Genomic DNA, 10,318 nt, shown 5'->3' with positions numbered 1-10,318 from the left:
CAACCCATTCCCCATAACCCCCCTCCCCCTCCGTCACCCTGACCTCTGGCTCTGAGCCCTGTTCTGACCAAATCACGATGATGAGTATTTGGGGGTGGGTGGGTAAGGGGGGGGTGGGTGGGAGGGGATGGAACCAACTTTTTCTGTATTTTGTATTGTATGTTTTCTTCAACATGTAACCAATCAGTATCTTGTCAATATAGTCAGCCGATCGATCGACCTCCCACTTGTCTTCCTTGTCTCTCTGGCAGTGTATCAGACCGCATCTGCTCTAGCTTACTTGAACTAACTTCACTCCCCCACCCCCCATCCCACAAAAGTGAAGGGATGCTGGTGGTGATGGTAACCAAGAGAAATAGGCCCTTGCTCTACCAGCTCTAAGGGGTAGGGTAGGGTGAGAGTGACCTGGGGCTGAATCTCACCAAGTTTGAAGTTGAGGGGCCCGCATTTGCCTCTCCCCGACTCCCTCCAGATTCTACTGGGGTGATGTACAGTTTGTATTTGAAAATAGTTGGTCTCTGAAACACCAGAAACAACCTCTTTGGGGTTTTTCGGTTAGTCTGGACCAGGCTTGTGGAGGACTCGGTCCTCTCACCCTCCGCCCAGGTGACCTCTGAAACCTTGCGTTGTTTAGAAGGCCAAGACCACACCAGGTCCAAGCCATCTGGTCCCTGGTCTGTCAGGGCCCTCTGCTGGTTGTGGAGCCTCCTGGACCTCTACTGCTCCCTGCTGGAGCTGCTGCTCCAGGCAGTGAGCTAAGCTGAGTGGGCCACACTGAGCGGGCCCCCAGCTTCTCCCAGGACCACAGAGGCCCGATTCTTGGTGGACTACCACCTTAAAGTGCCTTTCCTGCCTCCCCGAGCCCTCTTTCCCTCCGTTATGCCTCGACCTCTGACCCCAACCCCAAGAAAAGACCACGGAACGCCAAGACTGCTGCTGCACACCAGGGTTGTTTATCGGGTCAGGCTAGGTTGACCCTTATTAGAGCCACGGCCCCGGAGTCTCAGGGATGGCCCTGTTTGGGCCTCAGGGGGAGGCAGCGCCCGGCACTGGCCTCGGACGCACAGCTGGCCCGAGGGAGTCAGGCTGCAGGTCATGGCGGCTGGATCCAGGTCCGGTGGTAGTTGCATCTGCCGGTGCACCCTGTGCGCTACGCGGTAACCGGCCCCGTCCGGGCTGCAGCCCTCCAGTTGCCGCTTGCCTGTCACCATCAGACATTGGCCGTCCACTTGCACCAGCAGCTCGTCGGGAGTGAAGCCGTAGGTATCCACCTTCATCTGGAAGCCATCCTCCACGGGGAAGTTGTTCTGCGAAGCTGCCGAATCGTCCCTGAGCAGCCGTACCGGTAGCGTGGCCACCTGGTTCTGTTCAGCGAGGGCTGCGCTGGGACAGGGGGATGCCACCCGGCTCCTGCTGGGGAGACCGCTACCGACCCGCTGCATCCGAGTGAGCAACTGCTATCCAAGGGCAGTGGCGCGAGGCACGCGGGCAGCGGCGCGCACATCCGGGGAGGCACTCGCGCAGCCCGGCTCCCTCAGTGACCCCGGGCCGGCCCGCTTCAGCAGTTTGGGGTCAGCCACGCGAATCCTGCTTCCACAGGCCAGGTGGTCAGCCACCATGGGGCACCGCTGCTGCTTTCATCCTGACTCCTGCCCCACTCTCAGGCCCTTCCCCGCCTCGGTCACAGGGTCCCACGGCTCTGGGCTGTGACCCGCCTACGTACGCTGAACGACGCCGGACGTGCGATCCGGACCCTGGAGCGCTCGCAAGCACCGGGCGGAAAACGAGATTGAGCCGCTGCGCTCTTGCCCTTCCAAGAATCTGTCCCGAGGACAAGAAGGATTGTCCCCTGGGACAGAGCCAACGGGATGTGACCATGGGGTCTTACATTCTCCGAAACCCCCTTTTCTGACCGCGCACAAATCCTGTGATGACAGATGGGGCTTGGGAGATGAACGCGACTTCCCAGTTTCCTGCATTCATCGGACCCCGGGCCTTCTGTGGCAGGCTCAGGGCTGGGTTCCGGGACAAAATTGAAGAGGTGGGCCCTGCCCTCGAGGTGCCCACGGGGTTACGGGGAGAGCCATTCACAAACACTGGGATGTGCCCTCCTTTACTTCTACCTCATCCCCGTCTCAGTATCCCTCGTGATCATGGCCATACCCCTGGCGCTCAGTGATTTTATAATAATCCTTTATTGCTGAAGTATCACGTATATACAGAAAAGTCCACCAAAGAGTAGAGTGGAAGTATCCCAAAGACAACACCACCCTTGCAACTTCACAGGTTCAGAAAGGTAACTGCTGCGTTTTAATCTCCATCATAGGGGCAAGTCTGTGTCCGCAGTGCAGGCCAGGGCCAGGGTTGGGGCAGGAGGGGATGTGCCAGGAAGCCATCACAACTCCAGGCCCCAGAGCTGCACTTGCACCCCCGTGGGCAGAATCTACAATTCCCCTCAACTGAAGCCTGTTTTCTCAGATGCTTCTCCAAGTCCCCAAGAAAACAGCAATCTCCACTGTCCCAGAAGCCTCCAAGAGAGAATGAAGTGAGGAGGAGCCAATCTAGGGTAATGGCTCAGGCTTCACTCGCTTGTCTGGGACCAAGAGACAAGACAGAAAAGTCTGGAAGCCGGAGGCAAAGGGAGCGGCAGTGAAAGACTACAATTCCCGTCATGCCCCGGCGCAGCGACGCCTGCGCACTGTGCGCCGGTTGCCCATGCGGCCCTAGGGCTGGGAGCGCCGCGCCGCTCCGCTGCGGGGGAGGCCATGGCGGAACCTACCCAGGCCTCAACCCCGGCGCCGGCCACGCAGTCCCGTCCCCTTCAGTCTCCAGCCCCTGCCCCAACTCCGACTCCTGCCCCCAGCCCGGCTTCAGCCCCGACTCCGGCTCCCACTCCGGCACCAGCCCCCGCCCCAGCTGCAGCCCCAGCCGGGAGCACAGGGACTGGGGCTCCCGGGGTAGGAAGTGGGGGGACCGGGAGCGGAGGGGATCCGGCTCGACCTGGCCTGAGCCAGCAGCAGCGCGCCAGCCAGAGGAAGGCGCAAGTCCGGGGGCTGCCGCGCGCCAAGAAGCTTGAGAAGCTAGGGGTCTTCTCGGCTTGCAAGGTGGGGGCGGGGCCTGGGGTGAGAGGGGGCGGGGCCTGGGGCATCCCAGGGCCCGGGTGGGAATAGGGGCAAATCTCTGGCTGGGGATCTGCACCCCCTTCCCGGTTACAGGGTTACTGACTGATTCTTCTGCCTCCAGGCCAATGAAACCTGCAAGTGTAATGGCTGGAAAAACCCCAAGCCCCCCACTGCACCCCGCATGGACCTACAGCAGCCAGCTGCCAACCTGAGCGAGCTATGTCGCAGCTGTGAGCACCCCTTGGGTAAGGCAGGTAGTGCCCTTGGAGCTAGGGCGGGGTCAGGCTGGGTCCTGCTTGGACAGGATGATTTAAGTGCCACAGAGCTTCATTTGTGGAACCAAAAATACCTCCGAAGGAAGGATTGAGTTGGGAACATGTATCCCCCAAGGGAAGCGAAAGGAAGTTTGCCAGCCCTGAAGAGACAGTGGCCACCCAAGGACTGATGTAGGAGCAGTCAGTTTCATTGCTGGTCACGCTGGTTGGAGGGACCGAGGCTGTAAATTGCCTGGTGGTGAAGAGGGACAGGAAGCTCTGGTGATCTGTCCATTCTTCCCAACCCTACCACCTATCCTTGCAGCTGACCACGTGTCCCACCTGGAGAATGTGTCAGAGGAGGAGATTAACCGGCTACTGGGTATGGTGGTGGACGTGGAGAACCTATTCATGTCTGTTCATAAGGAGGAGGACACAGACACTAAGCAGGTGTATTTCTACCTCTTCAAGGTGAGCTTTGTCCAAGTGAGTGTGGATGAGCACGGTAGACAAGGCTAGGGAGTCGGCAGCTCTGAGCTCTGCTGACCTCTGCCCCTCCTTCTTCCTCTTCCTCCAGCTTCTGCGGAAATGCATCCTGCAGATGACCCGGCCAGTGGTGGAGGGCTCCCTGGGCAGTCCCCCGTTTGAGAAGCCTAATATTGAACAGGTGGGATGAGGAAGGTGGTGAGAGAATTGGGGGCATCTTGGAGGACTGAGGAGGCCGTGTTCCCCATCCTGTCAAGTTGAGAATAAGGGAGAAGTTCAGAGAAGAGAGGATGTTTTGTGCTTCAGGTGGACGTGGGGGTGGGAGTGGGCCAGAGTTTTTCTTCACCGGGAGCCCCAGAATGAGAGGAGAGCTTTACCCTGCCCTCGGGAAGCACCAGTGTTTGGATTAGAAGCCCCTGCTTGCTGCTCACGTCTCCTTCCTGGTTCTGTCCCCTGCCCGCCCCTTCTCAGGGTGTGCTGAACTTTGTGCAATACAAGTTTAGTCACCTCGCCCCTCGGGAGCGGCAGACGATGTTTGAGCTCTCAAAGATGTTCCTGCTCTGCCTTAACTACTGGAAACTTGAGACGCCTGCCCAATTTCGGCAGCGGTCTCAGGCCGAGGACGTGGCTACCTACAAGGTCAATTATACCAGGTAGGCCCAGCCAAGGGCAGCATGAGGAGAGGCTTGTAGGCCCAGCCTAGGTTCAACGTCTCCATTCTCACTTCCCACCTCCCCACTGGCTCCAGATGGCTCTGCTACTGCCACGTGCCCCAGAGCTGTGATAGCCTCCCCCGCTACGAGACCACTCACATCTTTGGGCGAAGCCTTCTCCGCTCCATCTTCACTGTGACCCGGCGGCAGCTGCTAGAGAAATTCCGGGTGGAAAAGGACAAGCTGGTGCCTGAGAAGAGGACCCTCATCCTCACCCACTTCCCAAAGTAAGGCTCATTCTGGCCTACCCGGATTTTGCCCCCGTTCACATCCACCTGTTGTCCCCTTTTTTCCAGGAAGGCTTCCTGGAATGGTCCCTCCTTTCCCTCCATGAGCCTTCTGAGATCTGGGTGTCTACCTGGCAGACTTGTCCGGGGCCCAGATGCAACTTGCTGGCATTTGCTTTTGCGTGTACTAGACTGGGGATGGCAGGTACATTGCCCGAGTGCTAACATTACCCCTGCCCAGGCCCCTGGTAGATGTGACTAATCATTTCCCACGGGCCCTGGACACAGTCTCAGAACCCTTCCCACCACAGCCTGCCGAGAAACGAGAGGTTACACTCGAGGTGAAACCTATTTCCACTCCTGTTGTAGACCTTTCTGTAAAGTTTTCCTCTGTTTTGCAACACTTTCCTCTCATTTGAAACCAGGATCGTAGCTGCTCAGCTTGAGAAGCCGTTACTGACTAATCCAGGCCCTTCAGTGCCCCCTCTGCCACCAGGTGGGAATATGAGGTGACAGGAGGGAGTAGATTCTGAGCCCCCATTTTGATACTGAGGTGCAGGGTGGCTCGGTGCCCTGCCTGGCCACCTAGCACAGGATGGCGCCGGCTCACACACCCGGTCGCCCTGTGCTACACCCCGTGGCAGACTGGGCCTCTGATCTCTGTCCTGGATTGTCCGGTCCTGCTACTTTTGACTAGGGGCTCAAGAGAGGCAGGGGAGTGTCTCTCCCCGCTGCCCCCTGCCCCCAGGCCAAAGGTTGTTTCTCTTCTTCAGCTCCCAGCCCCCTGAGAACACGGTTTCTTTGACCTGCCTCCAGTTCTGGCGTCTGGTCCAGGCTGCTGTATGGGTCGGAGGACAGGGTTGGGAGACAGACCGTACCCTCCCCACAGATTCCTGTCCATGCTGGAGGAGGAGATCTATGGGGCGAACTCTCCGATCTGGGAGTCGGGCTTCACCATGCCGCCCTCAGAGGGGACCCAGCTGGTGCCCAGGCCAGGTACACGCCCTGGTAGGCTCTGTAGGCTTTCGGCTTGGCCTTCCTGGCTGAGCTTGGCCTCCTGCCGGGGAGGAGACACTGTGGATGGCAGCCGCGGGGACATGCATGCGGGAGGGTGCATCTGGGGCTTAGAGGGCCCGGATCCCTTTGTGGGACCCATCGCCACCTTTGACCACCCCCCGCTCCCCCTGATTTTGCTCACCCTCAGCTACGGTCAGCGCGGCAGTTGTTCCCAGCGCCCCCATCTTCAGCCCCACCATGGGTGGGGGCAGCAACAGCTCCTTGAGTCTGGATTCCGGAGGGGCTGAGCCCATGCCAGGTGGGTACTTGACCCCTGACCCTCATTCACCCCTCCCCTAACCTCTTGCTGTCCATGGGAGACCCTGCCAACCTTCCCGGCAGGTGAGAAGAGGAAGCTCCCAGAGAACCTGACCCTGGAGGATGCCAAGCGGCTCCGCGTGATGGGCGACATCCCCATGGAGTTGGTCAACGAGGTCATGCTCACCATCACCGACCCTGCCGCCATGCTGGGGCCTGAGGTGGGCAGCCCGGCTCGCTGACCAGTGTGGGGAGGGGACCTCACCGGCCTGAGGCCCCGGCTCACCAGCTCTCCTCTGGTGCCCAGACGAGCCTGCTGTCTGCCAACGCAGCCCGGGACGAGACGGCCCGCCTAGAGGAGCGCCGCGGCATCATTGAGTTCCATGTCATCGGCAACTCACTGACGCCCAAGGCCAACCGGCGGGTATTGCTGTGGCTCGTGGGGCTGCAGAATGTCTTCTCCCACCAGCTGCCGCGCATGCCCAAGGAGTACATCGCCCGCCTCGTCTTTGACCCGTGCGTCCCCAGAAGAGCCCCAACCACACCTGGGCACCTGTCCTTGGCCCCCCTATGTTCCCCCACCCCCTCCTCTTCCTCCAACCTGTGGGAATACTTGTTCCTCCGCTCTCGGCACTGAGTGCGGCCCCGCCTCCAAAGCTGTGGGGATCCCGGGAGCATTTGGGGAACAACAGGGAGGGGCAGTGACCTGTCCCCTCTCCCCTTAGGAAGCACAAGACTCTGGCCTTGATCAAGGATGGGCGGGTCATTGGTGGGATCTGCTTCCGCATGTTTCCCACCCAGGGCTTCACAGAGATTGTCTTCTGTGCTGTCACCTCAAATGAGCAAGTCAAGGTGAGTGCGTGTTCCTGGCCCCAGCCCCTTCCAGCCACCTGCTTCTCAGTTTGGACTGGGTCAGAGCAATAATCCCAACCCTTCTTCTAGTGGCCAGGCAGTTCTTCTGGGCCCCACAAGGTGGCATTTGTCCTTTGATAACTGCGTATTAAGACACTTGTTGACAGATGGAGGCCCCAAACCAGTAATGCTTTTAAATGGACCTGAATTTCCTTCACAAGAACGTTCACATACACTGGGGAGTTAATAATTTTTACACTAGCCCTGGGCTGGGTGATCGTCCTGGGTTCTGTCCTGGAATTGTCACAACAGACCCACTGGTAGGGTTCCCGGTTCCCGGTTCTCCTGTTCTACATAACCCAGATCTGCAGGGTGCCTCCCTGGCCTTGACGTGTGTGGAAGACACTCTCTTGAGGGTTCAAATGTTGCACTGAGTGGGGCTCTTGTGATTCCTCTTCCCCTTTCCCCCCAACTCTGATGCCTGGGAACTGGGAACCAGTGACACGTGGACGGCAACTTCCTGGTTGGGATTTCCATCCTGGCCTTAACCGTGGCTGGCTGTCTGACCTTGGACACGTTTCCTAACGTAGTTGAGTTTCAGTTGTTTGTTCTTGTTTTTGTTTTTATAAAAATGGAGGTAATAATATTTACCTCATGGACTGACTTGAGAGTTGGTCTGTAAAGTACCAAGCACCACACCTGGCCCAGAATAAATGCTCAGAAAGTCTCCCTCACGTTCTCCCACAAACTCCCCTTCCTCATCCAGTTGCCTTTTCTCCTGTATGTCCAGGATCCCCTAGCTGTCTCTGTATCCTATCCAGTCTGCTCCTTCTTCTCTGGGGCCCCCCTGGTAAGCCCTGCTCGCCTCCCCCACAGGGCTATGGGACTCACCTGATGAACCACTTGAAGGAGTATCACATCAAACACAACATCCTCTACTTCCTCACCTATGCCGACGAGTACGCCATTGGCTACTTCAAAAAGCAGGTGACCCTCCCCTCCCTGCACACTTGCCTGCTGCCTGGGGCTAGGGGTCATTCTGTCCAGCCCCCTGTTGTGGACGGAATGGGAGTCCCTTCATGTCCCTTGCTTCATCCAGCACCTGCGAGGAGATCTTTCTCGCCCATCTTCCTGCCCCTCCTCCCCCCGCCGCGCTGCTGCCCCAGTGAAGAGTGAGGGCCTGGAGGGCAGTAGGGCAGGCTGGAGGAATGTTTCCCATCCAGGGAAACATTGCCAGGGAGTCGGGAGGGGCAGCTGACCTGGAACCTTTTTGGGGACAGAGTGATTGAACCCACACAACACAGAGCATTGTACCAGCCACCACAGGAGGGGATCCAGGAACCCGGGAGAACAGACAAGGCCTGCACCGCCCCTCAGAGGCTCCTGGGGGAAGAGCTATTCAAGTTGGAAAAGCCTTGTCGACGGATTGGGTCATAACTGTCCACTCCCTAGGGCTTCTCCAAGGACATCAAGGTTCCCAAGAGCCGCTATCTGGGCTACATTAAGGACTATGAGGGTGCAACATTGATGGAGTGTGAGCTGAATCCCCGGATCCCCTACACGGAGCTGTCCCACATCATCAAAAAGCAGAAGGAGGTGTGTGTGCACATGTGCGTGCACTCATCGTTGGGGCTTACCGTGCGCACGTGGGGGAGAGCACGCATGTGTGGGTGTGTACCACAGGTATGTGCGTGTGTGAGCCAGGCCTGGGGTGGGCCGGGATCTTGGTTCTTGCTTTCCCTCCCAAGGAAGTTAGGAGGCGAGGCGCCTGGACTCAGCGGCAGGGCCTCTGACTGTGGCCCTTGGGAGGGTTTCCGCTGGGACTGGAGTCGACCCCTCAAGACGCTGCCTTCCCTCAGATCATCAAGAAGCTGATTGAGCGCAAACAAGCCCAGATCCGAAAGGTCTACCCCGGGCTCAGCTGCTTCAAGGAGGGTGTGAGGCAGATCCCTGTGGAGAGTGTCCCCGGCATTCGTGAGCAGGGGTCTTGCTGGGGGAGGGGGCACCCTGCTCGGTGTGTGTTGTCGAATTCTTAGGGATGCTCTCCCCACCCACTCCCCACTTTGCAGGAGAGACAGGCTGGAAGCCGTTGGGGAAGGAGAAAGGGTGAGTGCTGTGTGGAGGGAGAGGGTGTTGGGGGAGCCAGAAGGGCCAAGGGCCTCAGACGTGGTGTCTCTCACCCCAGGAAGGAGCTGAAGGATCCAGACCAGCTCTACACAACCCTCAAAAACTTGCTGGCCCAGATCAAGGTGGGGAGACCAGGTTCCCTTCTGGGGGTGCCTGCATCAGCGACTCTGGCTTTATGACCCATTCTGGGGTGGGTGGCGGTCACGAGGTGGGCTTGGGGCACAGTGGGCCCGGCTCCAGCTCAGCTTTCCTCTCTAGTCACACCCCAGTGCCTGGCCCTTCATGGAGCCTGTGAAGAAGTCAGAGGCCCCTGACTACTATGAGGTCATCCGCTTCCCTATTGGTGAGGACACTCCATTCCGACCCTTTCCTTCCTCTTTGGCCCCCAAATCTACTCCTGCTCCTGCCTTCACTGGACCCCACAGCCCCGCTCGCCTCAGCCTCTTAAAAGCATGCCTTTACTTCCTGCTGCCCCAGACCTGAAGACCATGACGGAGCGACTGCGCAGCCGCTACTATGTCACCCGGAAGCTCTTTGTGGCTGACCTGCAGCGGGTCATTGCCAACTGCCGCGAGTACAACCCCCCGGACAGCGAGTACTGCCGCTGTGCCAGCGCCCTGGAGAAGTTCTTCTACTTCAAGCTCAAGGAGGGGGGCCTCATTGACAAGTAGCCTCTGGCTTTGGACCACAGCCTTGACCTGGAATGTCTCCACCTTGGGTTCTGATCCCATCCTGAGGGGTGCCCCTGGCGCCCAGGTTCCTCTCAGCTTAAAGCACTCCAGCCCCGGGCCCTGCAGCCCTTTTTGGATCCTCAGGCCCCAAGCCTGCAGCTCTGTCCCACTCTCCGTTGTATCTGACCTTGGGCAGGGATCTCCTGGATCTGGGGTTCAGCCCCTCTACAGTGGCTGGTGGCTATAGGATAAACCCTGCCCGGCCCCGGTGGCCCCCAGCCCTGTCCCCGCAGAGCCACGAAGTCCTGGAGGCCTCGGCCTCGCCTGGCCCACTGTTTGCTTGAGGGCTGAGACTGCCACTTTTAGCTCGTGGGAGGGGGCTTCAGGGTTTGGAAGTTCAACTGGGACTGGAGTGGCCATGCCTCACCCTGCACAGTTCTGTCTGTCCCCCAGGGGTGGGGGACCTGGGGACCATTCATTTCCTGGCATTAATCCCTCAGAGGGAACAATAAAGCTTTTTTTTTTTTTTTTTCTTTTTCCCCCTCTGTGTGA

At 58.7% G+C, this 10,318-nt stretch overlaps 2 protein-coding genes across 2 annotated transcripts; one reads left to right on the top strand and one right to left on the bottom strand.

Moving 5' to 3' along the window:
* Positions 1-931: 931 nt before the first annotated feature.
* On the bottom strand, positions 932-2,062 carry HSPB9 (heat shock protein family B (small) member 9). Its single transcript, XM_025917439.2, has one exon. It carries the CDS (start codon positions 1,440-1,442, stop codon positions 954-956), a length of 489 nt encoding a protein of 162 aa, XP_025773224.1. The 5' UTR covers positions 1,443-2,062; the 3' UTR covers positions 932-953.
* Positions 1,054-10,297, top strand: KAT2A (lysine acetyltransferase 2A). Its single transcript, XM_025917550.2, has 18 exons — positions 1,054-3,104; positions 3,244-3,367; positions 3,702-3,847; positions 3,954-4,043; positions 4,334-4,515; positions 4,611-4,802; positions 5,692-5,798; positions 6,007-6,117; positions 6,201-6,337; positions 6,424-6,632; positions 6,842-6,968; positions 7,845-7,955; positions 8,421-8,564; positions 8,828-8,942; positions 9,038-9,074; positions 9,154-9,217; positions 9,354-9,438; positions 9,573-10,297. The coding sequence occupies exons 1-18, from the start codon at positions 2,766-2,768 to the stop codon at positions 9,764-9,766; spliced, it is 2,514 nt and encodes an 837-aa protein (XP_025773335.1). The 5' UTR covers positions 1,054-2,765; the 3' UTR covers positions 9,767-10,297.
* The last annotated feature ends 21 nt before the right edge of the window (positions 10,298-10,318 follow it).

The sequence above is a fragment of the Puma concolor genome, chromosome E1 (genome assembly GCF_028749965.1).
Source record: "Puma concolor isolate L17-30 chromosome E1, mPumCon1.1.hap2, whole genome shotgun sequence".
Lineage (NCBI taxonomy): Eukaryota > Metazoa > Chordata > Mammalia > Carnivora > Felidae > Puma > Puma concolor.
The sequence above is the reverse complement of the archived record's forward strand: the minus strand, read 5'-3'. Positions and strand labels throughout refer to the sequence as shown.

Coding starts and splice junctions, on each gene's coding strand:
- HSPB9 (XM_025917439.2), bottom strand. CDS start 1,442: ATGCAGCGGGTCGGTAGCGGTCTCCCCAGCAGGAGCCGGGTGGCATCC.
- KAT2A (XM_025917550.2), top strand. CDS start 2,766: ATGGCGGAACCTACCCAGGCCTCAACCCCGGCGCCGGCCACGCAGTCC. Junction 4,044..4,333: donor AGAAGCCTAATATTGAACAG/GTGGGATGAGGA, acceptor GCCCCTTCTCAG/GGTGTGCTGAACTTTGTGCA. Junction 6,633..6,841: donor GCCCGCCTCGTCTTTGACCC/GTGCGTCCCCAG, acceptor CTCTCCCCTTAG/GAAGCACAAGACTCTGGCCT.